General features: G+C 43.6%; 2 protein-coding genes across 6 annotated transcripts in view; one reads left to right on the top strand and one right to left on the bottom strand.

Annotated features, from left to right (window-relative positions):
- KATNA1 (katanin catalytic subunit A1) overlaps positions 1–5,703 on the top strand; it is a 175,241-nt gene extending 169,538 nt beyond the window's left edge. For all 5 annotated transcript variants that reach the window (XM_069955639.1, XM_069955637.1, XM_069955636.1 and 2 more), the window contains 2 exons: positions 5,019–5,145; positions 5,353–5,703. In XM_069955639.1, coding sequence (XP_069811740.1) covers positions 5,019–5,145; positions 5,353–5,551 — 326 coding nt within the window. In that variant the 3' untranslated portion in view covers positions 5,552–5,703. The remainder of the gene's footprint in view (positions 1–5,018; positions 5,146–5,352) is intronic.
- An 11,878-nt stretch (positions 5,704–17,581) lies between these two features.
- LOC138774654 (uncharacterized) overlaps positions 17,582–27,864 on the bottom strand; it is a 75,450-nt gene continuing 65,167 nt past the window's right edge. Inside the window, exons 2-7 of the mRNA XM_069955650.1 lie at positions 22,348–22,390; positions 19,907–20,111; positions 19,613–19,687; positions 19,324–19,534; positions 18,804–18,963; positions 17,582–18,473 (exon numbers count right to left, since the gene is read on the bottom strand). Of these exons, the coding sequence (XP_069811751.1) occupies positions 17,771–18,473; positions 18,804–18,963; positions 19,324–19,534; positions 19,613–19,687; positions 19,907–19,975 (1,218 nt within the window). The 5' untranslated portion in view covers positions 19,976–20,111; positions 22,348–22,390 and the 3' untranslated portion in view covers positions 17,582–17,770. The remainder of the gene's footprint in view (positions 18,474–18,803; positions 18,964–19,323; positions 19,535–19,612; positions 19,688–19,906; positions 20,112–22,347; positions 22,391–27,864) is intronic.

The raw sequence follows: 27,864 nt of genomic DNA, 5'->3' as shown, positions 1-27,864 counted from the left end.
TGTCCTCTCAGAGACTACAACTCCCAGCATACCCTGAGAGCTGTATAAATGGAGGGTGTTCTGAGATTTGTCACAGATACAGATGAATTCAGGAAAGAAGCGGGTCAGCATGTCGTGTCTCACTGGTTGTATATTGGTGGCTCCAGGTACCCCAGTCCAACACTGGACAGAACCAGTCCCCAAACTAAGATGTCCCCGGCCTCCTTCCTTCCTCCATCACGTCTGTTTGATGAGAACAGCGGGCATCAAGCAGAGCGGCACCCAAGTGCCAGGGTATATACCATGCATGTACAGCAACGTGGGGGGGGGGGGCACCTCTGCGTGCAAAGTGCCTAGGGCAGAATGAACTCTAAATACAGACCTGCTCACCGCCATGTATTCGCTATCACTGGCTTGGGTGAGCTAAACTAGTCTGCCTGGGGGGGGGGGGGTGATTTGTATATGCTCACTAACATGGAACAGCCTCATTATATTAGCCTTATCAACATTCTATGTTAGTGAGCATACCGGGGGGGGGGGGATATTGGTGAACATATACAAATCAAACAGCCCCCCCCCCAGACCCTCAAAATTCAATAACCCCAAACGGGGCATTGCCTAGTACTCAACAGCATTCTGAATACAGGGGAACCCCTACCCCACTCTTGTATAAGTTTTAGTCTCCATCATAATGAGCCCCGCTGGGCTTGTAGACACGCTATAAATTGTACGTTGCAAGGGTGAATATAATGCACTGCATACAGAGCACAAGAGACAGCTATACAAGTAAGTGTCTGTATGGTGACATTTACATTGCACCTTGTTCACATTTAGTTTCTACAATTTTATAACTGTATAACAGAGGTTACATTTTAAGCCACTGGGAAAAATGGGGTATATGAGCCAGTTCTCTAGAATTAATCTGAACCAAATTATACCTCCCAGCAAGGCGTGGGGCCAACACACTATTTTTTTATTTTTTTTTTTATTAATGTGGGGGGCCCAGACACTTTGGTTGTATGGGGCCCCGAAATTCCTGATGGCGGCCCTGGCTGTCAGCAGTCGTTTGCTCCTCATTCCCCGCTCGCTGCTGCAGCTATTCCATGCGACGATGTCGGCTGATCGTTGCCCTCTATTCCTCGGGGCGATTATCGGCCGTAACGGCTGATATCGTCCGATAATCGTTCCGTGGAATAGGGCCTTTAGTTGTCCTGTGATAAATCCCTGTTATAGATCGGAATAAATATATAAATAAAGTCCCCTAGAATCCCCATATCAGAGTACCCACTTATAGGAGTACTACGATCTCCGGGTCCGAAGGGCCTCATTTCTTCGCTCTACACCCACCTCATCACGCTCAAAATTGCTTATGCACAACTGTGAGCAGAGGGATACTGGAGGCGCTGTATTCTGGCCCTCACTAATGAGGACTGGCAAGACATCTTAGTATTATATACTCAGGTCCACCAACAGCCAATAACAAGATAAGCCGATTGTTCATCATTCATAGTAGTTACCTGACCCCTATACGACTTGCACATATGGGTAGAATGGCTACAGATGGGTCTAGAGCAGAATTTTGGCGGTGTCCTTTTGCTAATACTTATTGGCTGTAGGCGTTAGCTATGTTAAAAGATGTGCTGGGGAGACCCGTTGTTATGAGCCCTTATGATGCCTATTTGGGGTGGTCTCATTATGAGCGTATTTTCCTGAAGGAATCCTTATTCTTAGCCAGAAAGGTAATTGCTTTCCACTTGATGGTCTTTCATCCTCCTACTCTTTCTAAGTGGAAGAAGCTTATGAATTCAGTAATCCCTTTTGAGCAAATATGACATGTGAAAAGGGGGCACCCGACTAAATTTCAAAAGATGTGGAGGGGCATGGCATGCAAATCTCTTAGCAGCATACACAGCATCTTGTTTTAAAACTGTACGTGACTCTTTGGTGTCACAACTGAAGTTTGCAGTTTGTCTTACGAACTTTTGTTCAGTTAAGTGCTAAGGTTTTACTATGTAATACATATAGCCTTTTTAATGTATGATCTTTGAGGATGAATAATTTGCTTGCATGTCCCCTGATTTGATTTATTGCATTTATTAGTCCCTTCACATTGTCAAATAAAATAAATAAAATGAATAAAAAAATATATATATATTTAAATTCATTTTATTTGACAATGTGAAGGGTCTAATAAATACAATACATCATATCAGGGGACATGCAAATTATTCATCCCCAAAGATCATACATTAAAAAAAAGTGATATATATATATATATATATATCACTTTTTTTTAATGTATGATCTTTGGGGATGAATAATTTGCATGTCCCCTGATATGATGTATTGTATTTATTAGACCCTTCACATTGTCAAATAAAATGAATTTAAATATATATATATTTTTTTATTCATTTTATTTATTTTATTTGACAATGTGAAGGGACTAATAAATGCAATAAATCAAATCTGGGGACATGCAAGCAAATTATTCATCCCCAAAGATCATACATTAAAAAAAAAGTGATATATATATATATATATATATATATATATATATATATATATATATATATATATATATTATATAGTGACTACAAGAAGTATTCTACCCCCTTCAGATTTTGCAGGTTTGATAAGTTGCAAATAAGTTAGCGCCTTCAAACTTCAAACAAGAGCAGGATTTATTAACAGATGCATAAATATTACAAACCAAAAAGTTACGTTGCTCAGTTAAATTATAATAAATTTTAAACATAAAAGTGTGGGTCAATTATTATTCAACCCCTAGGTTTAATATTTTGTGGAAAAACCCTTGTTTGCAATTACAGCTAATAATCGACTTTTATAAGACCTGATCAGGCCGGCACAGGTCTCTGGAGTTATCTTGGCCCACTCCTCCATGCAGATCTTCTTCAAGTTATCTAGGTTCTTTGAGTGTCTCATGTGGACTTTAATCTTGAGCTCCTTCCACAAGTTTTCAATTTGGTTAAGGTCAGGAGACTGACTAGGCCACTGCAACACCTTGATTTTTTCTCTCTTGAACCAGGCCTTGGTTTTCTTGGCTGTGTGTTTAGGGTCGTTGTCTTGTTGGAAGATGAAATGACGACCCATCTTAAGATCCTTGGAGGAGCGGAGGTTCTTAGCCAAAATCTCCAGGTAGGCCGTGCTATCCATCTTCCCATGGATGCGGACCAGATGGCCAGGCCCCTTGGCTGAGAAGCAGCCCCACAGCATGATGCTGCCACCACCATGCTCGACTGTAGGGATGGTATTCTTGGGGTCGTATGCAGTGCCATCCAGTCGCCAAACGTAACGTGTGTGGTTGGCACCAAAGATCTTGATCTTGGTTTCATCAGACCAGAGAACCTTGAACCAGTCTGTCTCAGAGTCCTCCAAGTGATCATGAGCAAACTGTAGACGAGCCTTGACATGACGCTTTGAAAGTAAAGGTACCTTACGGGCTCGTCTGGAACGGAGACCATTGCGGTGGAGTACGTTACTTATGGTATTGACTGAAACCAATGTCCCCACTGCCATGAGATCCTCCCGGAGCTCCTTCCTTGTTGTCCTTGGGTCAGCCTTGACTCTTCGGACAAGCCTGGCCTTGGCACAGGAGGAAACTTTCAAAGGCTGTCCAGGCCGTGGAAGGCTAACAGTAGTTCCATAAGCCTTCCACTTCCGGATGATGCTCCCAACAGTGGAGACAGGTAGGCCCAACTCCTTGGAAAGGGTTTTGTACCCCTTGCCAGCCTTGTGACCCTCTACGATCTTGTCTCTGATGGCCTTGGAATGCTCCTTTTGTCTTTCCCGTGTTGACAATGTGTGAGTTCTGTTCACAAGTTTGGGGAGGGTCTTAAATAGTCAGAAAAGGCGGGAAAAACAGATAATTAATCCAAACATGTGAAGCTCATTATTCTTTGTGCCTGAACTACTTCTTAATACTTTAGGGGAAGCAAACAGAATTCTGGTGGTTTGAGGGGTTGAATAATAATTGACCCTCTGAATAAACTTTTCTCAATTTTAAAAAACAATAAACAAAGAAATAATATTCTTTTTTGCTGCAGTGCATTTCACACTTCCAGGCTGATCTACAGTCCAAATGTCACAATGCCAAGTTAATTCTGAATGTGTAAACCTGCTAAATCTGCAGGGGGTTGAATACTACTTGTAGGCACTGTGTATATGTGTATACATACATACATACATACATATACACACACCCCGCATTTTCTGGCGTATAAGACTACTTTTTAACCCCCCAAAAATCTTGTCAGAAGTCGGGGGTCGTCTTATACATCGGGTATGGTCGCCCATACGGTGGGGGGGGCTCAAAAATGGCCCGCATCTCCACCGTATGGGGCGACCATTTAAAAAAAAAAAAACAGTTAACTCACCTGGGCCCGTTCCTGGGCTCTGTGCGGCTTCTTCTCCGCTCCTGTTCTCGGCGCAGCCAGTGTGACACACACTGACTGCGTCGGGGATGCCCGAAGCTCCCCTAAGCAGCCGAGCGTCTAATCGGCTGCTTGGGAGAGCTTCGGAAGAATAACAGAGGCTTTGAGTACTTCGGAGCCTCCCGAAGCCTCTGTCATTCTTCTGAAGCTCTCCCAAGCAGCTCAGCGTCTCCGATTAGACGCTCGGCTGCTCCGGAGAGCTTTGGGCATCCCCGGCGCAGTCAGTGTATGTCACACTGGCTGCGCCGTGAACGAAGGCGGAGAAGAAGACGCATGGAGGCTGGGAACGGGCTCAGGTAAGTTAAGTGTTTGTTGTTTTGTTAATGTAGCTGCAGTTAACCCCTGCCTTACCGCAGCAGGGGTTAACATTTTCCAGCATATAAGGCGAACCCCTGTCAATCTCTTTAAGTCAGGGGTCGCCTTATACACCGGAAAATACGGTATGTGTGTGTGTGTGTGTGTATGTATGTGTGTGTGTATATATATATATATATATATATATATATATATATATATATATTATTATTATTATATGTAATAAAAATGTAGGGGTTTAGCATGTAATTCCAGGTGTTTCTTTTCCAGCTAAAGGTAGAGGAGAGCTCTTAAAAATAAACCTTAAGGAGTTGGAGTTGGCAGATGATGTTGACATTAATACCATAGCAGAAAACATGGATGGTTATTCTGGTGCAGATATTACCAATGTATGCAGGTATGTCTTTCAAAGCTAATTAGATAGCTGTATTCAAAGCTGTATTAGATAGGGCAAACTCTGAACTGGTAATTGCAACAAAAAAAAATCTGAAATAGTAGATATAGCTATGTCTGATGGCTTACTGGCCATACAAATCAAATACAGAATAGACTAAAAACTTCTCTTGGCATGTAGTTTACCATATAAATGCACATGTTCCCACAGAGATGCTTCTTTGATGGCGATGAGAAGACGTATTGAAGGTTTAACTCCTGAAGAAATTCGCAATCTTTCAAAAGATGATATGCACATGCCCACTACAATGGGAGATTTTGAGATGGCTCTGAAAAAAGTCTCCAAATCTGTGTCTGCCACAGACATTGAAAAATATGAAAAGTGGATTGAGGAATTTGGGTCCTGTTAACTTGATAAAAGAAAACAACTATCTGCCTGAAGTCTTAACCAGTTTCTTTAGTTTCTGTCTCTGTAGAGTTTGGCACTGGCTGTTATATTTTTTTTTAATCCTTTTGTAAACTACCATAATTCTTAAAGTAATAAAATCACTGTTTGATTCTACTGCTTAGACAGTATACAGAAAGTCCTCATGCATGTTCATAGCAACTTGATCCAGCACAATAGACAACACATCAGATAGGTGCATCACAGGGATGTTCCCAGCTGTTGCATATTTATGTTGATAACTTTTGAACTACAAGTGATATTATAGCAAAGGTTTTGTGAAACAATCTTGGGCTTCTTTGATATGCTATATGACCACCTTTTCACTTGAAAAACTTTCTCTTGATCCAGTATGGTGGCTTTCAAGATGCTGGCCATGTTCCTGACATGCTCTATACGATAAAGGCCCCCTCACACATTACTTGTTTGGGTATTCAGATATGTAATTTGCCTTTTAATTTCTTAAATAAAAGAATGTCCCGAGACTTCTGTATTGTTACATAGATTATCCCTTTCCAAGGTTACCTATTTGATACTAAAACAGAGTCTATGGTCCGTTTAACCTCCAGACATGCAGTCATAGTTGGGTGATAAACGTATAAGTAAAAAAACAAAGTGTTACTCCTGGTCAGCGCTGTCCACAAAAGAAGGTGACTAGTAGCTATAATTAATAGAATTTATAAGTAAAAAAAACAGCACAGATATGACGCGTTCCGAAGGCATGTGCCATCTTCATCAGATATAATATAGTGCATAGCAGATACTGGAGGCTGGGTTACTTAAATAGACAACTCACAGGACCGCCCATTGTAGGCGGATCTGGTGGTAAAGGGGAGTATATTGATAATACATACACAAGTGAGCTCATGTCTCAAATAGACCAACATAACAAATGAATATAAAGGCAAATGGACATATGAAAATTATATAGAACTAGAAAATGTACCCGGCGCTGCCCGGGTATAAAGTGTCAGTGTGTTAATTAGTTTTGTTCTAAGGTGCCCAGGAGGCCAAGCTAAAGGTATTGTTTCATCTGAGTTAATCAGTGGAATTAGTGTATACCTGTAGTGCATAGTTGGAGGGGTTCTGTATAGCCACAATGTATAGTTTTTAGGGGTCTCGCATATCTGTAGTGCATAGTTGGGGGGGGCTGTATACCTATAGTGTATAGTTGGGGGGGGTCCTGTATACCTGTAGTGTGTAGTTGGGGGGGGGCTGTATACCTGTACTGTATAGTTATGGGGTCCTGTATACCTGTAGTATATAGTTGGTGCTGTATACCTGTAATGTATAGTTGGTGGAGGTCTTGTATAACTGTAGTTTATAGTTTGAGGGTCCTGGATACCTGTAGTGTATAATTGGTGAAGGTCTTGTATACCTGTAGTATATAGTTCGGGGGTCCTGTATACCATAGTTTGAGGATCCTGTATAACTGTAGTATAGAGTTGGTGGAGGTCCTGTATACCTGTAGTGTATAGTTTGGGGTCCTATATACCTGTAGTAATATAGTTGGTGGAGTTCCTGTATACCTGTAGTGTATAGCTTTGGGGTCCTGTATACCTGTAGTATAGAGTTAGTGGGGGTGCTGTATACCTGTATTATATAGTTGGCGGAGGTCCTGTATACCTGTAGTGTATAGTTTTGGGTTCCTGTAAACCTGTAGTGTATAGTTTGGGGTCCTGTATACCTGTAGTATATAGTTGATGGAGGTCCTGTATACCTGTAGTATATAGTTGGTGGAGGTCCTGTATACCTGTAGTGTATAGTTTTGAGGTCCTGTATACCTGTAGTGTATAGTTTGGGGTCCTATATACCTGAAGTATATAGTTGGTGGAGTTCCTGTATAACTGTAGTGTATAGTTTTGGGGTCCTGTATACCTGTAGTGTATAGTTTGGGGTCCTGTATACCTGTAGTATATAGTTGGTGGAGGTCCTGTATACCTGAAGTATATAGTTGTTGGAGGTCCTGTATACCTGTAGTGTATAGTTTTGGGGTCCTGTATACCTGTAGTGTAAACTTTTGGGGTCCTGTATACCTGTAGTATATAGTTGGTGGAGGTCCCGTGTACCTGTAGTGTATAGTTTTGGGGTCCTGTATACCTGTAGTGTACTGTATACCTGCAGGGTCGTATTTACCATTATGCACCCATGGTCTGGTGCGTAGGGTAGCACCTTGCAGAGGGGCAGTACCCTCCCGTTCAGACTTGCCAGAAAATCTGGTGTCTTTTCGAGGGGGGTATGGCGGTATTGGTCAGGTCTGGTATAGCGGTGTTATCCAGTCACAGTATGGCGGTATTGGTCAGGTCTGGTATGGCAGTGTTATCCAGTCACAGTATGGCGGTATTGGTCAGGTGTGGTATGACAGTGTTACCCAGTCACAGTTTGGCGGTACTGGTCAGGTCTGGTATGCAGTAGTGGATTATAATAGGGGCGTTTCGGGCGTTAGCCCGGGGCCCTGAGCTCCTAGGGGCCGATGACCACCCAAAAAGACTTATACTTTCAGTAATGTGCTATCTCCTGGATACACTTCCGCCATGATTTGCAAGAAATCACATTTTTTTTATGGCAATTTTGCACAAATCAGGACATCATTATATTATCTCCAAAAAAAAAGGTTTCCCACAGCATCCAGGATGAAAATAGTGTGTTTATTCACACATCAGGGTACACAAAAAAAAGCAACATTTCGGCCTGCTGGCCTTTGTCATGCTTGAAAGAGGCCAGCAGGCCGAAACGTTGCATTTTTTTGTGTACCCTGATGTGTGAATAAACACACTATTTTCATCCTGGATGCTTTGGGAAACCTTTTCTTTTGAAACTCGTTGTGCTCATACCTAGGATTGTGAGCATACCTGCGTGCATCCTTTATTCTACTGCTGGCCATTATCGGAGAATCTCCAAGGTGCTGTTGGACTTGTTTTGTTTTTGTATCATGATATTATCTGTCCTGTACTATGAACGCCAGGCTAGTGCTGCCATAGTTACAGTGGGGTGGAGGGGCCCAGGCTTGGTGAACAGCCCGGGGCCTATGGTAAAGTTAATCCGCCCCTGGTGGTATGACAGTGTTATCCAGTGTTATGGCAGTATTGGTCAGGCTTGGTGTGGTGGTGTTAAATGTGACGTGTGGAGCTATTACCTACCTATCATGATGCTAATTGGTGAGTGAGGATGGGGCGTCTTCAGGTTTAGTGCTTAGGGCAGCAGCAGCTGGGTATACTGCCCTGTATACATGTATAGATGCAGTAGGAGGTCCTGTATACATGTACTGTATAGATGGAGTAGGGGGCCCTGTATACATGTACTGTATAGATGGAGAAGGGGGCCCTGTATACATGTAGTGTATAGATGGAGTAGGGGGTCTACCAGTTATTTCTGTGGATGTTGTGAGGCAGCTTTCCTAGCAACCATTCACATTCCAGCTCCCTGTGAAAATGAAAACAGTAATCCTATTGGTTGCTAAGGCTCCAACTGCCGTTTACTGCTGGAGACACCTGTGTTTGCAGTGAGGAGATTTTCCCATTCATCTCTATGGGGCGCCGCTGTTCCCCCTCCCCCTCCCCTCCTGTACATCTGGCGGGGACGGGACCTTTGCAATAACCTTCCCAGGCACCCAATGTATTTGTGTGCCAAATTTGGGGTCAAACTGTTTAGGCGTTTGGAAGTCTATACGGGACAGACAGACTTTCATTTTTATTATATAGACTAGAAAATGTACCCGGCGCCGCCCGGGTATAAAGTGTCAGTGTGTTAATTAGATTTGTTCTAAGGTCCCCAGGAGGCCAATCTAAAGGTATTGTTTCATCAGTGGAATTAGTGAATGCCTGTAGTGCATAGTTGGAGGGGTTTTGTATACCTACAGTGTATAGTTTTTAGGGGTCCCGCATATCTGTAGTGCATAGTTGGGGGGTGAGGGGGGCTTTATACCTATAGTGTATAGTTGGGGGAGTCCTGTATACCTGTAGTGTGTAGTTGGGCGGAGGGCTGTATACCTGTACTGTTTAGTTTGGGAAGTCCTGTATACCTGCAGTGTGTAGTTCGGGGGTCCTGTATACCTGTAGTATATGGTTGGTGGAGGTCCTGTATACCTGTAGTGTATAGTTTGTATAGTGTATAGTATAGTGTATACCTGTAGTGTATAGAGTCTGTAAAGGTGCTGTATACTTGTAGTATAGAGTTGGTGGAGGTCCTCCCCCTCCGCTCTTCCCCCTCCCCTTCACCTCCTGTACATCTGGCGAGGACGGGACCTTCGCAATAACCTTCCCGGGCACCCAATGTATCTGTGTGCCAAATTTGGGGTCAAACGGTTCAGGCGTTTGGAAGTCTATTTGGGACAGACAGACAGACTTTCATTTTTATGATATAGATATATAAATACATCAGAGCCCACCATTTCAAGAGCTCATGAAAAACGAAGACCTCATTATCACTATGTAGAATCAGCACTATATAACAGATCATAAACAGGACATCATAAAATCAAAATACAGACAAGGGTAAGGATTACACTAAATACAACAACTTACATGTATAAAAGTGTCCACGGCTGGAGGCCGGCTCCAACCATATTGCACTGACCGTTAGGTAGGGGTGTTGTGGATGGTACTCAATCCGTACCAGACTGTTGTCTTATCTGCTCCAAATTAGGTATGCTTATATATATATATATGCATATGCGTATGAAGAACCAATATGACGCCATGTCAAGGTAGAACTCGTTTATTATAAGTGTAACAGAAGGTTATATAGCAGCAAGAAGTCAGAACAAAGAGGGGAGTTATATAGATAAGATGCCAGGCTATTATGTGCCATGGACAGGTTCCTTATTTGCATAGTGGGTTGTATTACATAGCTCATGTATTACGTAGCCATACACAGACTTTTTCTCCTTTAGGCGTTGTGCAGGATATGGAGGCCATCTTTAACAATAGAATGAACAGAATTGTCTTTATTTCCACAACAGGGGGACGCCACAGACACGCGGCGATCCCAAAGAAAGGAGGAGAGTGTAGTGAGTGCGGGAAACCCCGCTCCTGTAAAAGCGCAGAGAGTGTGCGCAGCATCACCCCGCTGCCGTCAAACGCTAGCTGTAGTATAGTAGCAGATGGGCTGAAGGAAAGTAGCATACTAGATGGTAACATACTAGATAGCCCTATGAGTGCAGAACCGCGACGTGTCCCTCACCAGTCAGAGGATCACTACAATAATGTAGCGGAGTTGAAAAGGGGCGGAGCTATAGCGTCTCTTGAAGCTCAGAGATCGCTAACGTGCATGTGAATGACTGCAGGATCGGTGAGGTTGGAGAGATCCTGTGATGCACAGGGAATTTCAAGGCTGTAAAGTACATGAATTGGTGGCATGAATATATGGAATACTAGATGTATGATAAGTAAATAAATAATAAAAGAAAACATACAAACATATCTACATGTATACATAAATGTGAAGCACATAAAGTACCATTAGATATATATGAAATATATGTAGACCAAGAAAACAGAAGATACACACCAAGAATTCTTTCCAGTTTCTTTATCCAAAATTATTTCAGGATAACAATGCACATAAGGTATATCACCCAACACTCGTGCTCATAAAGTTCCGATGCTGTGTGAGAGACTGAAAAGTCCTTTTAAGGCTCAATCAGAGCGCTGTTGTCCTCATGGAGATGATCGGTGTCGCTGGAGCAGACTCCGGATTCTGCGACGTTTCCAAGATGTGCCAAGATGCTCAATCCAGAACGCTGCCTCCTGCAACAATCTTTTCCTAATTTGCATTTCATTTTCACCTTCTATCTCTTCTAACACATCCAACGTAGATCGCTAACCTGATGTCGACATGCAGCAAAATGGCGTGCTACGCCAGTTTCTCCAAAATCATTTTCTGGTACAAAGCCTTTATTTTGTATACATCGTCTGATTGCCGATTTGTGTTCCACCAGTCTCGTTTTCACCATTCTAGATGTTTGACCAACATAAGCTAGCCCACATGGGCACTTTAGGAAATACACAACCTGTTTAGAGCTACAGGAGAACCATCCTTTGACATCAATGGGATGTCCTTTCATAGGATGATTCACTGTATTTCCTTTAATGATGGAATTACAGTGCTGGCATTTATGACAAGGAAAGGTGCCCTTTTTTAGCAGCCCTGATAAACGTTTGTCTACTCAGTTTTTTCTTTCTTATATCTGCCCTCACTAGCTGATTGGCCAGGGTTTTACCCCTTTTATACACAAACCTAGGGACCTGCTCAAACAACCGGCCAAATTTGGGCTTCAGTCGCAACATGTCCCAATGTTTGACAATAGTTTTTTGTACCAATTTGGCATGATTGTCATAGGTAGATATGAACAATAGACGTTCATCTTTGGTCTTATTTTGTCTTTTCATCACGTTCTCTCTAGACAACTTCTCCACCTCTTCCTCTATTTATGTACACATGTAGATATGTTTGTATGTTTTCTTTTATTTATTTACCATATCATATCTAGTATTCCATATATTCATACACCTATTCATGCCACCAATTCATGTACTTTACAGCCTTGTGATTCCGTGTGCATAAAAAAAAAACATACAAACATATCTACATGTGTACATAAATGTGCAGAACACATCTGGATTCTTATATTTATATTTTTATATCCAATTATATTCACGCATGCCTAAATACATGTGTGCTTGATCCGTCTATTGGGACATCCATCTTCATATCATATATTTGTATATGCATTAACCTATTTATTTATCTAGTCATTTATCTATACACATGCATCTACATATATTTCATGGAAAAACTCTGGTGTAAGAACTCTACCTCTAGTGCAGTTATGGAATGGGTGTATAGCGAGTGCACTACTTGGCTGGCACCAAATGACCTAATTAGTATAATTGTATGTATAATTAGTAGGCTCTCTAGCAATACCCCTAAAATATTATTTTTGAGACAAATGTAAATCTCGAAGTATAATTAAATCACAAGTAAATATGTATATATAACACTTTATCTAAATCAAAATTAAAATTAATAAAAACATATAAACAAATAAACATGTAACTACACGCTTACAAAAAAATCTCTATATAAATCTCATGCGGTTGCAAATGGTATAATACAGGATATAGACTTGATTATTTGTAGGTTAAAATACATATAATGCGGTTAAAATTAATATAGTACGGTTAAGTCCGCATGTAGTTGTTGCATACAGTGCGGTTAAAACCGCATGCGACTAGTGCAGGGCCCTTGCAAGTCGCCGTGGTTTATTACTACTATATTTGATCAAGTCAGTTATCACTGTTCTGTTTATCAGTTTAATATAAATTGCAACAGTTAGTGGCGTTTATTAGCGTTTTCACAGAAATATGTTAAAATAGATTCTGTGGAAATCCACCTCTCACCGGTCTGAAGACTCTGATTCTATGAGGTCTGCGGCCGCAGACTGGTGGGAGCAGACAGAGGGTTATTTACTTGAAGATGTCGTCAGGAGCTCTTCTCATGTTCAGTGTTCCTCGTGTCGTGTGCACGGGGTCTTGTTTAGAGTACTGTCCGGTTTGGAGCTGAATGCTCAGTGCTCGGTTGTCTCTCCTGACATCAGATGGGTGTTTACCCTTAAGAGCTGCTCCCGTGTTCCCTGTCAGCATAGGAGTATTTGTATGCATTCACTATGCTGTGAGCTAATAAATGGTGGGACCGGTGGTGGGTGGTTATGGCAGTATATTTCTGCAATATATTCAATAGTAGTAGCAACTCTTTATACGCATTTCAGAGCACTGCTCAGCTCTTTCCTCAGTAATGAGTTGCAAATGGAGTCTGTTCGTATATGCAGCATTTAAATATATGTTGAGGCCATGTTAATTGCAGGCCTGGGACTCTCCAGGTTTTCGCTAATAGGTGGACTGGATTTTACTTTCATGACTTCAATTGAAACATAAATTGAAACATAATGTTGTTTACAGTCTAGAAATGATCCTGCGTATCAATATTTAAATATAGCAATATACCTTACTATAATATACCTGGTACTTAATGTGCTGCACATTTATGTACACATGTAGATATGTTTGTATGTTTTCTTTTAATATTTATTTATCATACATCTAGTATTCCATATATTCATGCCACCAATTCATGTACTTTACAGCCTTTCCTGTGCATCACAGGATCTCTCCAACCTGACCGATCCTGCAGATATTTACATGCACATTAGCGATCTCTGAGCCTCAATAGACGCTAAAGCTCCGCCCCTTTTCAACTCCGCTACAGTATTGTAGCGATCCTCTGACTGGTGAGGAACACGGCGCGGTTCTGCACTCATAGGGCTATCTAGTATGTTACCATCTAGTATGCTACTTTCCCTCCGCCCATCTGCTACTATGCTGCTATACTACAGCTAGCAAACAAATGATGAGATACTGTGGCTGGCACTACCAGGTAGTTCACATTGGATTCATGGAAAAAAAACTGCAGGGAATGGAATATGCACTATTATATGGTGGTGCTCACCCCTTATAGAAAAGCCAAATAGGCGCAATCCCAAAATTCATAGAAAGTGATTAGGAGGGCACTCACCATTAAAATATAGCCTTTATTTCATTTCTTTAAAACCGTCCATGCAGTCAGGTACGAGGACGCCAGCTCCGGCGTGATTGTGAGGGGCGTGACAGCTGTTTCACACGTGATTCGTGCTTCTACAGACGCTGACTAGGTTCACAATACCTTCGGTATATAACCTACTTGGGCATGCGCACACTAGACATCGGTACTTAAAAAACAGTGAAGTTAACAGTGAACCAGTTTTAACTTCACTGTTTTTTAAGTACCGATGTCTAGTGTGCGCATGCCCGAGTAGGTTATATACCGAAGGTATTGTGAACCTAGTCAGCGTCTGTAGAAGCACGAATCATGTGTGAAACAGCTGTCACGCCCCTCACAATCACGCCGGAGCTGGCGTCCTCGTACCTGACTGCATGGACAGTTTTAAAGAAATAAAATAAAGGCTATATTTTAATGGTGAGTGCACTCCTAATCACTTTTTCTATGATACTACAGCTAGCGTTTGACAGCAGCGGGGTGATGCCGCACACACTCTCCGCGCCTTGACAGGAGCGGGGTTTCCCGCACTCACTATACTCTCCTCCTTTCTTTGTAATCGCCGTGTGTCTGTGGCATCCCCCTTCCTAACGGTTAGTGCAATATGGTTGGAGCCGGCCTCCAGCCGTGGACACTTTTATACATGTGAGGGTGGGTTCACACTGCGTTTATGAATTCCGCTAAACGTGTCCAGTAGACGGATACGTTTTAATGGATACAACGGACGTTGTTTTACTATATCTGTTTCCGTTTATTTAACGGACTGGGTTGTACACTTGCTTTCCGTTGATGTCCGTTTATCTAATCCGTTTGTTATTGGTTGAATTGTGTAAAGTTTTGCTTGTTGCAATGCTCTAAAAAAAAAGGGTGTGTGTTAAAATGTGGGCGGAACAGAGAAGAAAAAAAGAAGAGAAGAAAGAGAAGACAAGAGATGGAATAGAGAGAGAAAAATGGCAAGTGCAATCCTGAATTTGCGTTGGAGAATGCTTCGCAGAGAGCAATCAATGAAGAAGGCTGTAAAGACATATTATTTGGTGCATCCTATAAATTATGTCAGGGAATCACACGGTGTATTCCATACCTTATATCACGAGCTGCAAGAATACCCTGAGAAATTCTCTGAGTAGCTCCGCATGTCAATGGCGACATTTCAGGCGCTGCTGTCACGGGTCCGTGCTAGGCTGGAAAGGATGGACACCACATTTAGATGTTGTATCAGTCCAGAACAGCGTATGTCTATAGTAAGATGGAGATTATCCTTGCTGTCTATGAATTGTCTGTGTATGATGATTCTATTGCTGTGGTCATGTATTGATATATACCTACCTTTACTTTGATAGGTACCTTGCTACTGGAGAGTCCTTTGTGTCTTTGCACTACCAATTTCGCCTTGGACATTCCACAATTTCAGAAATTGTTCATGACACTTGTTGTGTAATGTGGGAATGCTTACAGCCAGATTTCTTACCGGAACCAACAACTGCCCAGTGGCTTGCCAGTGCAGAGACTTTTCTTGCAGTCACTAATTTTCCACATTGTGTTAGCGCCCTCGATGGCAAGCACATAAGGATAATCAAGCCCGCCCACAGTGGAAGTGTATTCTATAATTATAAGAAATATTTTTCTATAATACTAATGGCAATAGCCGATGCACAATGCCGCTTCCTCACAGTTGATATTGGGGCATATGGGAAAACGAATGACTCCCGTGTTTTTAAAACATCACAAATGGGTAAAAAACTGTACCTTTGATCAATTTAATCTACCAACACCAAGGCCACTTCCAGGCACAGAACACCCAGCAATGCCATATGTTCTGGTAGGTGATGAGGCATTTCAAATGAGTAAAAATTTATTAAAGCCCTATGCTAGCCGTAGCCTCAATGCTACACGGCAAATATTCAACCACAGGCTCACCAGAGCAAGGCGTGTGGTCGAATGTGCGTTTGGACTTTTAGTTTCGAAGTGGAGAGTACTCAGCACCTCCATACCCTTGAAACCAGAGTACACAGATAATGTTGTGAAGGCTTGTGTGGTGCTCCACAATTTTGTCATGCATTTGGAGCCTCCAACACTTGACTTTGAAGATTGTGGGTAGAATCTTGATAGCCTGGATCAACCTGCCCCTCGGGCCACCAATGCTGCCATGAGGATCCGAGATGGGTTTGCTAACTACTTTTTGACTCCTGAGGGACGTGTGTCTTGGCAAGCTGACATATAGGTTGGTATAACATCCCCATCATCATTAAGAGGTTCCATAATAGTAGCATAGCATTTAAGTTCACTTCAATTCAGCAGGATCTGTCTCTGGACATATTGTCCATGTACATGTCAATCCAAATTTAACTGAACGGCATAAGAAAGTACTATACTTGTATTATACTTTAATTTTTTAGAACAATTTAATCCAATGTTTTTTTTCCCCTTTCTTTACAGATAATCAGCAACAACTCAACATCCTTGGCTTGAACTGAAAAGAACCATGAGGATCCTAGGTTAATTGCTGTTATATCCCATACTGATCAGTAAACAATGTGATAAAAAAATGACCAAATTTTTTATGTCAATGCTCTTTATTGCAAAAAAAACAATAACACTTGACAAACATATATGCCCCATGTGAAGCATATTCTTCAATCTCCATTTATAAAAACATTATATAACAATCTGGTGTACAATACAGCTACCAATTATTACATTGTTCTGGTGAAAGAATTGGCAGCAATGGAAAGGTTCTATGGTAATATTGGTAAAGCATATGTGAAATTACATATGACATCTGTAGAATACTCACTCCTTGTAAACAACATGAACACACAATCTGCAAAACAACTACAGTGAATCTGTGAGATGTGACAGTGCGCTGTAATCACATGGCCCACTATGAGAGTGGTTCAGCTCTAAATTGTGGCATGGTGCTTTTTTCAATTTACACCCTTATAGAAATGGAAGCGATGCAGCAATGGGCAACACAGGGGCTATTTCCATAATGGCACAAACACTACAAGAATAGCCAGATGTGGAGCAGCAAAATTAGACTGTCACAACTTTACAACACACTGCCAAATTCCTGTACAAAATGAAATTCCTTAAAACATAGTGCAAATGTAGAATGTAGGGATGTGCGATTTTACAGTAGGGAAGAAGCGAAACGCTTCGTCCCTATGTGTGTGCAGCTCAACAGGCAGCGACCCTTTGAAGTGTGCTCCGCTCCATGCTTCTCCTTCCTAGGTGCTGTAAAAATGATAGATTCCATCCTTGGAAACTGGGTAAATATTCCAAGGAGGGGATCCATGTTTTCCCAGCACCTGGGAAGGACTGGCATGGAGTGGGACACACGTTAAAGCCCCATAGCCCGATGAGCGGCATGCAGATAGGGATGAAGTGCTTGGCTTCCCCCTACTATAGAATTGCGCATTCCTAGTAGAACTATAACATTTTTTAAAAACTAAAACAATAATGTAAACACTTCCCCTTTAGATCACTGGGTCCTGAAATACCAATGTGGCATAACTTAACATTGCACATGTACATGCCTTTTTAAACACAAACATAACCATTGCCTGTACCTGGTATTACATGTAAACTAAATTCACAGTCTACCGTAGATCGGTGTGGAAGGGGGATCTAATGTATGCTCTTCAGAAGCATAGCCAGTGTGGAACATATCGGAACCTCTTATATTCCCTTGCTGTGGCAATATGTTAGACTGGCCCATGTACGGTGGTGGCGCAGTGAAAGGTAGGCTTGTGGTATAAGTAGAAGGTACATGTGGAGCATGGCCGGTACTTTGGCATTGGGAATATGGAGGCTGATGGTATTGCCTCCTTATGGTTGATGTGGGTAGCCTAGAACGTAATGTGGGAGACATATGAGAGGTAATAATTTCTTGGAGAACAAGATTGACTTTTGCACGGAATTGTAACCTTTGCGTTACAGGCAGGTTTTCCATCATAGAAACCAGGGAATTGCAATATAATTTGCTATCAGATTGGTTCTCTAATGTCCCCCTACCCTCTACTCGCAAGAACCTTAGCTCCATTTGCAGACGAAGGCTGGATATCATTTCCTCTAGTTTCCTCCACATAGATTTCATCATGTTGATGAATATCAAACGATTACATCTATGCGAAGACCTATCACGCCCCAGCCTTTGAGAAACACCTTCAGATATTGGCAGACTTGAGTTTCCTGCAACAGTAGTAGTGCTAGTTGAAGCACCAGCATCACCTGTAGCTGCTGTGTTCACAGCACCAGATTCATGCTCATCAGGTAGACGTACATTCCCACTTGTCCTAAGCAAGAAAATAGAGATTTAGTTAACAAAACCACTCTGACTAGGTTGCCTTCAGACCATCTCCACAATCTGTCGGAAGCATAGATGGTGTCCTGCACAGTGGATATATGATTTTACCACTTTATCAATCTGGTGAGGCAAAACACACACGTTGGGACTAGCATATTGACACACCTGCATGTGTGTGTCATTAGCCTAGTACAAAACCCCTTTCTCTTCCATTGCACATGACATTGTGGATGCTATGGACAGATTGTAAATACAGACTGAATGCAAGCAAAGTCAAACTGTTTACATATGACATAACCAGTCTGGATCCTTGACTTACTGCCTTAACTCCACAACGCGTTGGAGAAATTGTAATTGGTTGCGATATCTATAGATGGGCCGTTTTGATGCTCCACTTCCACTTGGTATGCGAGACTCTTCGTTATGGTCACGAATATATCTATCACGCATTGACCGCCAACGTGTCTGCAAATCTTTACCTAGAAGCCAAACAAAATGTTAATTTGAGCTGCTATGTTTCACCCAAACATAATGCATGGATAGTGGTGGCAAATAGTCTGGACAGTAAGGGCCTGCTCATGGCTCCCTTCTTGTTTACAGGCAGTGCACGGATGAGAGAGACCCATTATCCCTGCACTGCCTGAGGACAAGAAGAGAGCCATGACCAGCCCCACATGGCTCTCCGTCAAGATTACTTGCTACCACTTTCAATGTATTGTGCATCAGAATACAAACCTCTTGTGATGACTACAGAGCTCCATGAGTATCACAGCTGCTTGTTGGAAACATTTAAACATTGTGCAAATAGGTTCACAGACCTGACAAGCGTAAATACTCACCAATTTTTCTTTTCTGTTTCTGTGGAAGAACTTCCCAATTTGGCACAATTTCGGAAAAAATCTCCTCCCACAAACGTCGGTTTTGCACAATGTCAGCATGCTGTGGATCAGATTGGTCCCATAAAGAAGGTCGTTCCTGAACAGCATAGATTAGTGCTTCTGCATTAAGGATAAATGGCTCACTCTCAGCCTGTTCCTCTCGCAATTGACTCTGTAATAAAAAGAATATAGCTGTAGAGTACATAAAGTATATTACCATATTATAACAGCTCTCATGCACAATAATTACCTCAACAGGTGCCGTGATGTTCTCACGTCCATTGTCATTGGTCTGGCGAGAATTTTGCTGCCCTCGGTTTCTGGTCTGAAACATAAAAAAGAGCAACACATTACACTGGGTCCCTTCAAACATAAGATTATCTGCCAAAGATTAGAACACAAAGCCGTAAGTAGACAATTTCGTAGAGGGAAACCTTTTCCATTCAATTCATGACTTTGCTTTCTACTGAAAAACAGTCAGTATTTGGCAAACACTGATATCAAGTAATTTTCACAGAGAAGCATTTTAGCAAGATGCACCAACCTCACGAGCAGAGTGATCCAGTGAAGATAACGTTGACTCATTGTGTCCCTCAACGCCACTCACATCCATAGGCTGAAAAGATAGAAAAGTACATTAACTTATGAAGAGCACAACTCTATCCAAAGTTGAAAATATTGTCAACCACCGTATTTGTTATGTCATGGTCAGAATCTGAGCTTGAGTTGCTGGTTTCAGTTGCCTCAACCTAGTAATGAACATAAAAAATGGCATCAAAATGTAAATTCTATACTGGAGGGAAATTAGAAAAAAAATAATATATATTTATATATGTATATATATATATATATGTACACACACACACATATGTGTATATATATATATATATATTTAAAGATTAAATATAGATAGATATAGACAGACAGAAAGAGAGTATAGAAACAGAGATACACAGAATGAGAGAGAGAGAAATACACAGACAGAGATAGAGAAAGAGAGAGACAGAGATATCTATCTATATATATATATATATATTTATATATACAGTGGCGTAGCTCCCATGAAGGCAGGGAAGGCAGTTGCTATGGGGCCCCGCCTGGCCTGTCTCCCCTGTCTTCAAGGTAGCTACGCTACTGATGGTTAAGCACCCTGCCAGAGACGCAGAAGGGAGTGTCTGCAATCCCCTCTGAAACACCTCCGCACCTCCCCCAGACACAGGCTCAGAGCGTCCTGCACCAGTGTCTTCTTCTCCACAAGTGGAACAGTCCCGGGATGTTCCGCTAAGCCCCGCCCCCATAGCGGCAGGCCCCGCCCCAAGCGCCCACCGCGGGTGGGATATTCGCTCATCGCACATGGCCTGAGGAGGAGACACAGCAGGAAGATGGTAACTATCACTGCCAGCTGGAAGTCACCAGCTTCCCTGGCATCCTGTATAATGGGGGTCACTCAGCTTCCCTGGCATCCTGTATAATGGGGGTCACTCAGGCTCAGCTTCCCTGGCATCCTGTATAATGGGGGTCACTCAGCTTCCCTGGCATCCTGTATAATGGGGGTCACTCAGGCTCAGCTTCCCTGGCATCCTGTATAATTGGGTCACTCAGCTTCCCTGGCATCCTGTATAATGGGGGTCACTCAGGCTCAGCTTCCCTGGCATCCTGTATAATGGGGTCACTCAGCTTCCCTGGCATCCTGTATAATGGGGGTCACTCAGGCTCAGCTTCCCTGGCATCCTGTATAATGGGGGTCACTCAGGCTCAGCTTCCCTGGCATCCTGTATAATGGGGGTCACTCAGGCTCAGCTTCGCTGTCATCCTGTATAATGGGGGTCACTCAGGCTCAGCTTCCCTGGCATCCTGTATAATGGGGGTCACTCAGCTTCCCTGGCATCCTGTAAAATGGGGTCACCGGCTTCCCTGGCATCCTGTATAATGGGGTCACACAGCTTTCCTGGCATCCTGTATAATGGGGTCACCAGCTTCCCTGGCATCCTGTATAATGGGGTCACCAGCTTTCCTGGCATCCTGTAAAATGGGGTCACCAGCTTCCCTGGCATCCTGTATAATGGGGTCACCAGCTTCCCTGGCATCCTGTAAAATGGGGTCACCAGCTTCCCTGGCATCCTGTATAATGGGGGTCACCCAGCTTCCCTGGAATCCTGTATAATGGGGGTCACCCAGCTTCCCTGGCATCCTGTATAATGGGGTCACCAGCTTCACTGGCATCCTGTATAATGGGGTCACCAGCTTTCCTGGCATCCTGTATAATGGGGTCACTCAGCTTCCCAGCATCCTGTATAATGGGGTCACTCAGCTTCCCTGGCATCCTGTATAATGGGGTCACCAGCTTCCCTGGCATCCTGTATAATGGGGTCACCAGCTTCCCTGGCATCCTGTATAATGGAGTCACCAGCTTTCCTGGCATCCTGTATAATGGGGTCACTCAGCTTTCCTGGCATCCTGTATAATGGGGTCACTCAGCTTCCCTGGCATCCTGTATAATGGGGTCACTCAGCTTTCCTGGCATCCTGTATAATGGGGTCAGTCAGCCTCCCTGGTATCCTGTATAATGGGGTCAGTCAGTCTCCCTGGTATCCTGTATAATGGGGTCAGTCAGCCTCCCTGGTATCCTGTATAATGGGGTCATCCCGTATCCCTAGCATCTTGTATAGTAGTCAGTATAATGGAGGTCACCCCCTGGACTCAGAGCTGCCCCAACCAGCAGGGACTCCAAACGGCCTGCTACCACTCACCTCCCACCCCCACCCCACCCCAGGGCACAGCATCTCAGAGCAAATGCAGGGGGACAGCTCCATATCGCTGGTACAGGTAATATGTTGGGGGGCCCCATGAATCCTAGTTACGCCCCTGTATATATATATATATATATATATATATATATATATATATATATACAAACTCTCTCTAGATCTCTCTGTATATATATATATATATATATATATATACACACACATATACAATACTCACAATGCGTCGGAACCGTCCTGGACCCTGTGCACTGGAATCCATGCTGTATATTAAAAAAAATGAAAATAAAAAAAATATAAAATAACATCGAAAATAAAAAATCAGCAGCCTCCATGCAGCCAGTCTCAGCTGCCATTTATAGGCACAGTAGGCCCCAATCAGCCTGTGATTGACTACCAGGCCCCCAATAATGCCACATGTCACACAGCCATATCCATCAATCCCCCCCCCCCCCAAGCAAGGTCTTTGCCCCACCCCAGTATGCCACTGTGTATGCTTGCCCCCAAACATTGCGCTCCGGCACTCCCCCCCTCCCTCCCCTGTGCTTCCAGCCCCAGTGCAGCCCCCTACTCACATGTCTGTATTCTTCCTGCGCCACAGCATCTCTGCACCCCCACGATGCGGCCCAGTCCCCCACCATAGCCGCAATACTTGTGCCACAGACACAGGCCCCCTGCCCCCCCTCGAACAAGCACTGTGCCCCACTTTGTGGACCGTTATGTGCCGCCCAACCAAATGCACCACTTACCCCCAAACAGTGTGCTTCGGCCCTCGGGCCCCTCCCCACTGTGGCCCCTGTGCTGTACAGCCCTCAGTACAGCCTACTACTCACATGTCTGTATTCTTCCTGCGCCACAGCGTCTCTGCAGCTGCTGCTGGGAAATGGAGGGTGGAGCCAGATGCTCTTCGCACTCGAATGGTGGGCGGAGTAACGTATATGTTTAACGTATTGAGTTTTGAATACCATACGTTTTGTAGGACTGCAATTGGAGTCTATGGGCTTTTTCACGGATGCGTCATGGATGCGTTTTGGCTGGAGGATGAAATAGCGTGGTGCCGTACGTTTGACCATACTGCAAAAAAAACGATTCTGAACCCGTGGAGCCACAAACGGAGTCCAAAAATACAATTGGAGTCTATGGGTGCGTTACAGGATGCGCTTTTAGATTAGAAAACAAGCACGTTTAGCGGAATTCATAAACGCAGTGTGAACCCACCCTAAGTTGTTGTATTTAGTCTGATCCTTACCCTGTCTGTATTTAGATTTTTTGATGTCCTGTTTATGTTCTGTCATATAGTGCTGATTCTACCAAGTACTAGTGATAATGATGTCTTCGTTTTTCATGAGCACTTGAAATGGTGGGCTCCAGAGATGAGCGAACCGGGTTCGGGTTCGAGTCCATCCGAACCCGAACGATCGGCATTTGATTAGCTGGGGCTGCTGAACTTGGATAAAGCTCTAAGGTTGTCTGGAAAACATGGATACAGCCAATGACTATATACATGTTTTCCACATAGCCTTAGGGCTTTATCCAACTTTAGCAGCCACCGCTAATCAAATGCCGAAAGTTCGGGTTCGAATGGACTCGAGCATGCTCGGGGTTCACTCATCTCTAGTGGGCTCTGATGTATTTATATATTCTATATAATTTTTATACGTCCATTTGCCTCTATATTCATTTGTTATGTTGGTCTATTTGAGACATGAGCTCAATTGTGTATTATCAATATACTCCCCTTTACCACCAGATCCGCCTACAATGGGTGGTCCTGGTGAGTTGTCTGGCCTATTTAAGTTACCTAGCCTCCAGTATCTGCTATGCACTATATTATATCTGATGAAGATGGCACATGCCTTCGAAACGCGTCATATCTGTGATGTTTTTTTACTAATAAATTCTATTATTTTAGTTACTAGTCACCTCCTTTTGTGGACAGCACTGACCTGGAGTACCACTTTGTTTTTTTACTTATACGTTTATTGTTTCCACGGGCCCCATATTCTTTTTTAAAGTATCCCGTGTTTTTGGTCCGGTCAGCTTTGCAGTCCAGTGAGGGAGTAGTTGCTTACCAAGGGGACTATTAGACTTCAGACTCGGGCTTTATGCATATCACCCCTCACTGGGGTATACATCCAAGTGGCGTTCAGGTGAGCACATTTTCACTATTTCCACACGTTTGGTACATTGAGGTATTACACAAGGTGCCAGTGCCCGATTTTCTTCTCTTTTTTTCTTTCATAGTTGGGTAATGTCACAGATTGTTTTTATTTTTTTCCCCATTAAGCATTTTTAGTAAATAAACACCTATGCTTCCAAAGTGTTCAGAGAAAATGCAAAAGCACAACAGAGCCAGTTATAAAGTAATACTTACAAATGGCACTGCAAGAGGAAGGTAATGAACCAATCCACATCTGCTTGTGTAGAATATTGAATCTGTATTATAGAACACAACTGTCTGAAAGGAAGATGATAAATATCTAATAATATGCTCAGTGTCGGACTGGGGTACCTTGGCCCACCAGGGAAACTTATTCTTGGTTCCCACCCAACATATAAAGACATAATCAGCGCCAAAGTTTTCACATTAGTACGGTTCAGGGAAGAAAAAGAGTGCTGCACCTCACACCTATGGCTGATACTAGTACCTCTCGGCTGCATAAAAAACATCAGAATTCTGTATGTGAATTGATCAAGCCACACTGCCCCATGTACCGCGTGCAGGTATCTGATACACATGGGTCCCTACACTAAGTCCACACTGTGCCAGTCAGCGACCACCACCCCCGCAGGCGTGCACAGTCAGGGAAGGGAGGCCATGGAATGGCCCTGCAACCCCCATGCCACAGGACCAGACCCAAAAATGCCACACCAAAACCCAGCCAGCACCACCGGCGGAGGAAGCTGCCCCCAAACAGCACAAGTCTGGATAAGGTATTGCACTCACCATAGCTATCAAAGATAGAATGGGACAGACAGGAGGGATTAAAACCATGAGCACTCAGGTGTCTCCTGCTAATTGGGGTCATGTGGGTCTCACCAGGAGGAGTGCAAAACACGGAGAAAAGAGAGAAACAAAATACGGTTCAGGGAAGAAAAAGAGTGCTGCACCTCACACCTATGGCTGATACTAGTACCTCTCGGCTGCATAAAAAACATCAGAATTCTGTATGTGAATTGAACAAGCCACACTGCCCCATGTACCGCGTGCAGGTATCTGATACACATGGGTCCCTACACTAAGTCCACACTGTGCCAGTCAGCGACCACCACCCCTGCAGGCGTGCACAGTCAGGGAAGGGAGGCCATGGAACGGCCCTGCAACCCCCATGCCACAGGACCAGACCCAAAAATGCCACACCAAAACCCAGCCAGCACCACCGGCGGAGGAAGCTGCTCCCAAACAGCACAAGTCTGGATAAGGTATTGCACTCACCATAGCTATCACAGATAGAATGGGACAGACAGGAGGGATTAAAACCATGAGCACTCAGGTGTCTCCTGCTAATTGGGGTCATGTGGGTCTCACCAGGAGGAGTGCAAAACACGGAGAAAAGAGAGAAACAAAATACGGTTCAGGGAAGAAAAAGAGTGCTGCACCTCACACCTATGGCTGATACTAGTACCTCTCGGCTGCATAAAAAACATCAATTCTGTATGTGAATTGATCAAGCCACACTGCCCCATGTACCGCGTGCAGGTATCTGATACACATGGGTCCCTACACTAAGGCTTGATCAATTCATACACAAAATTCTGATGTGTTTTTTATTTAGCCTAGGGGCACTAGTATCAGCCATAGGTGTGAGGTGCAGCACTCTGTTTCTTCCCTGAACCGCATTCTGTTTCTCTCTTTTCTCCGTGTTTTGCACTCCTCCTGGTGAGACCCACATGACCGTAATTAGTGCACATGGTTTTAATCCCTCCTGTCTTTTCCTATTCTGTTTGCAGCAGCTATGGTGAGCGCAATACCTCATCCAGACTTGTGCTGTTTGGGGGCGACCTTCTCCGCCGGCGGTGCTGGCCGGGTTCTGGTGTGGTGTTTTTGGGTCTGGTCCTGTGGCATGGGGGTTGCAGGGCCGTCCCATGGCCCCCGTTCCCTGACTGTGCATGCCTGCGGGGTTGGTGGCCACTGACTGGCACGGTGTGGACTTAGTGTAGGGACCCATGTGTATCAGATACCTGCACGATGGTACATGGGGCAGTATGGCTTGATCAATTCATACACAAAATTCTGATGTGTTTTTTATTTAGCCTAGGGGCACTAGTATCAGCCATAGGTGTGAGGTGCAGCACTCTGTTTCTTCCCTGAACCGCATTCTGTTTCTCTCTTTTCTCCGTGTTTTGCACTCCTCCTGGTGAGACCCACATGACCGTAATTAGTGCACATGGTTTTAATCCCTCCTGTCTTTTCCCATTCTGTTTGCAGCAGCTATGGTGAGCGCAATACCTCATCCAGACTTGTGCTGTTTGGGGGCGACCTTCTCCGCCGGCGGTGCTGGCCGGGTTCTGGTGTGGTGTTTTTGGGTCTGGTCCTGTGGCATGGGGGTTGCAGGGCCGTCCCATGGACCCCGTTCCCTGACTGTGCACGCCTGCGGGGTTGGTGGCCACTGACTGGCACGGTGTGGACTTAGTGTAGGGACCCATGTGTATCAGATACCTGCACGATGGTACATGGGGCAGTATGGCTTGATCAATTCATACACCAAATTCTGATGTGTTTTTTATTTAGCCTAGGGGCACTAGTGTAAAGGTATATAATAATATAAATATATATCAAAAACCATTGCTATTCCTTAACTTCAGTCTTAGTCCAATATATATTTAGCATATGGAATCTGCGTGTGAAGGTTTTCTGTTTCTGCCATGCTGCTGGACAACAGACCCTCTTGTCAATCAAGCTATTCCATCCTGGATGTATTGAGAGGAGCCTTGGCCCTAAATGGAAGTACCAGACCATTGCTGTGAAGTTATGAATATGCAAAGAACTGTGCCCTGTCTCTGGCCTACAGCCAATGAGAAGTTAATATGCGTACTTCTTGTCCTTTTTGAGCCCACCCAGAACTGTATAAGACCCCTCTGTATTTGCAATAAAGTGGTGCACCCTGCTGAGAGAGGAGCGATACCAACGCACGTGTTTGGTGTTATTTTCTCACTGCCGGCCTCAGCGTTATAATTTGGACAGGGATGGTCATTCGAAGAAGGGTGATAAAAGCCAAGTCACCCTTTCACTAGTATCAGCCATAGGTGTGAGGTGCAGCACTCTGTTTCTTCCCTGAACCGCATTCTGTTTCTCTCTTTTCTCTGTGTTTTGCACTCCTCCTGGTGAGACCCACATGACCGTAATTAGCAGGAGACACCTGAGTGCACATGGTTTTAATCCCTCCTTTCTTTTCCCATTCTGTTTGCAGCAGCTATGGTGAGCGCAATACCTTTGTATAAGCCCCTTAAGCCTATTTGCAAGAGATGGGTTGTCCCCAAAATAGTGAAGACCTCAAAAAACACAAACACACACAGTGGAACAGATTGTTGTCCTTTTGACCTACCAATATAGGCCATCTGCTTTTGTTAATGGCTTTAGGGGGAACTGTCAAGGTAATGCTTATAAATGACAAAATAGTGGCATAGTGTACCAAGAAATAGAAACAAAAACATATAGTCCTCTAAGCCCCACTGTGCCACTGATTAAGTAGTTAACCTGACACTCTGATATGCATATGGCTAAACATTATGCTCC

This window comes from Dendropsophus ebraccatus (assembly GCF_027789765.1).
Source record: "Dendropsophus ebraccatus isolate aDenEbr1 chromosome 6 unlocalized genomic scaffold, aDenEbr1.pat SUPER_6_unloc_1, whole genome shotgun sequence".
Taxonomy (NCBI): Eukaryota; Metazoa; Chordata; class Amphibia; order Anura; family Hylidae; genus Dendropsophus; species Dendropsophus ebraccatus.
The sequence above is the reverse complement of the archived record's forward strand: the minus strand, read 5'-3'. Positions and strand labels throughout refer to the sequence as shown.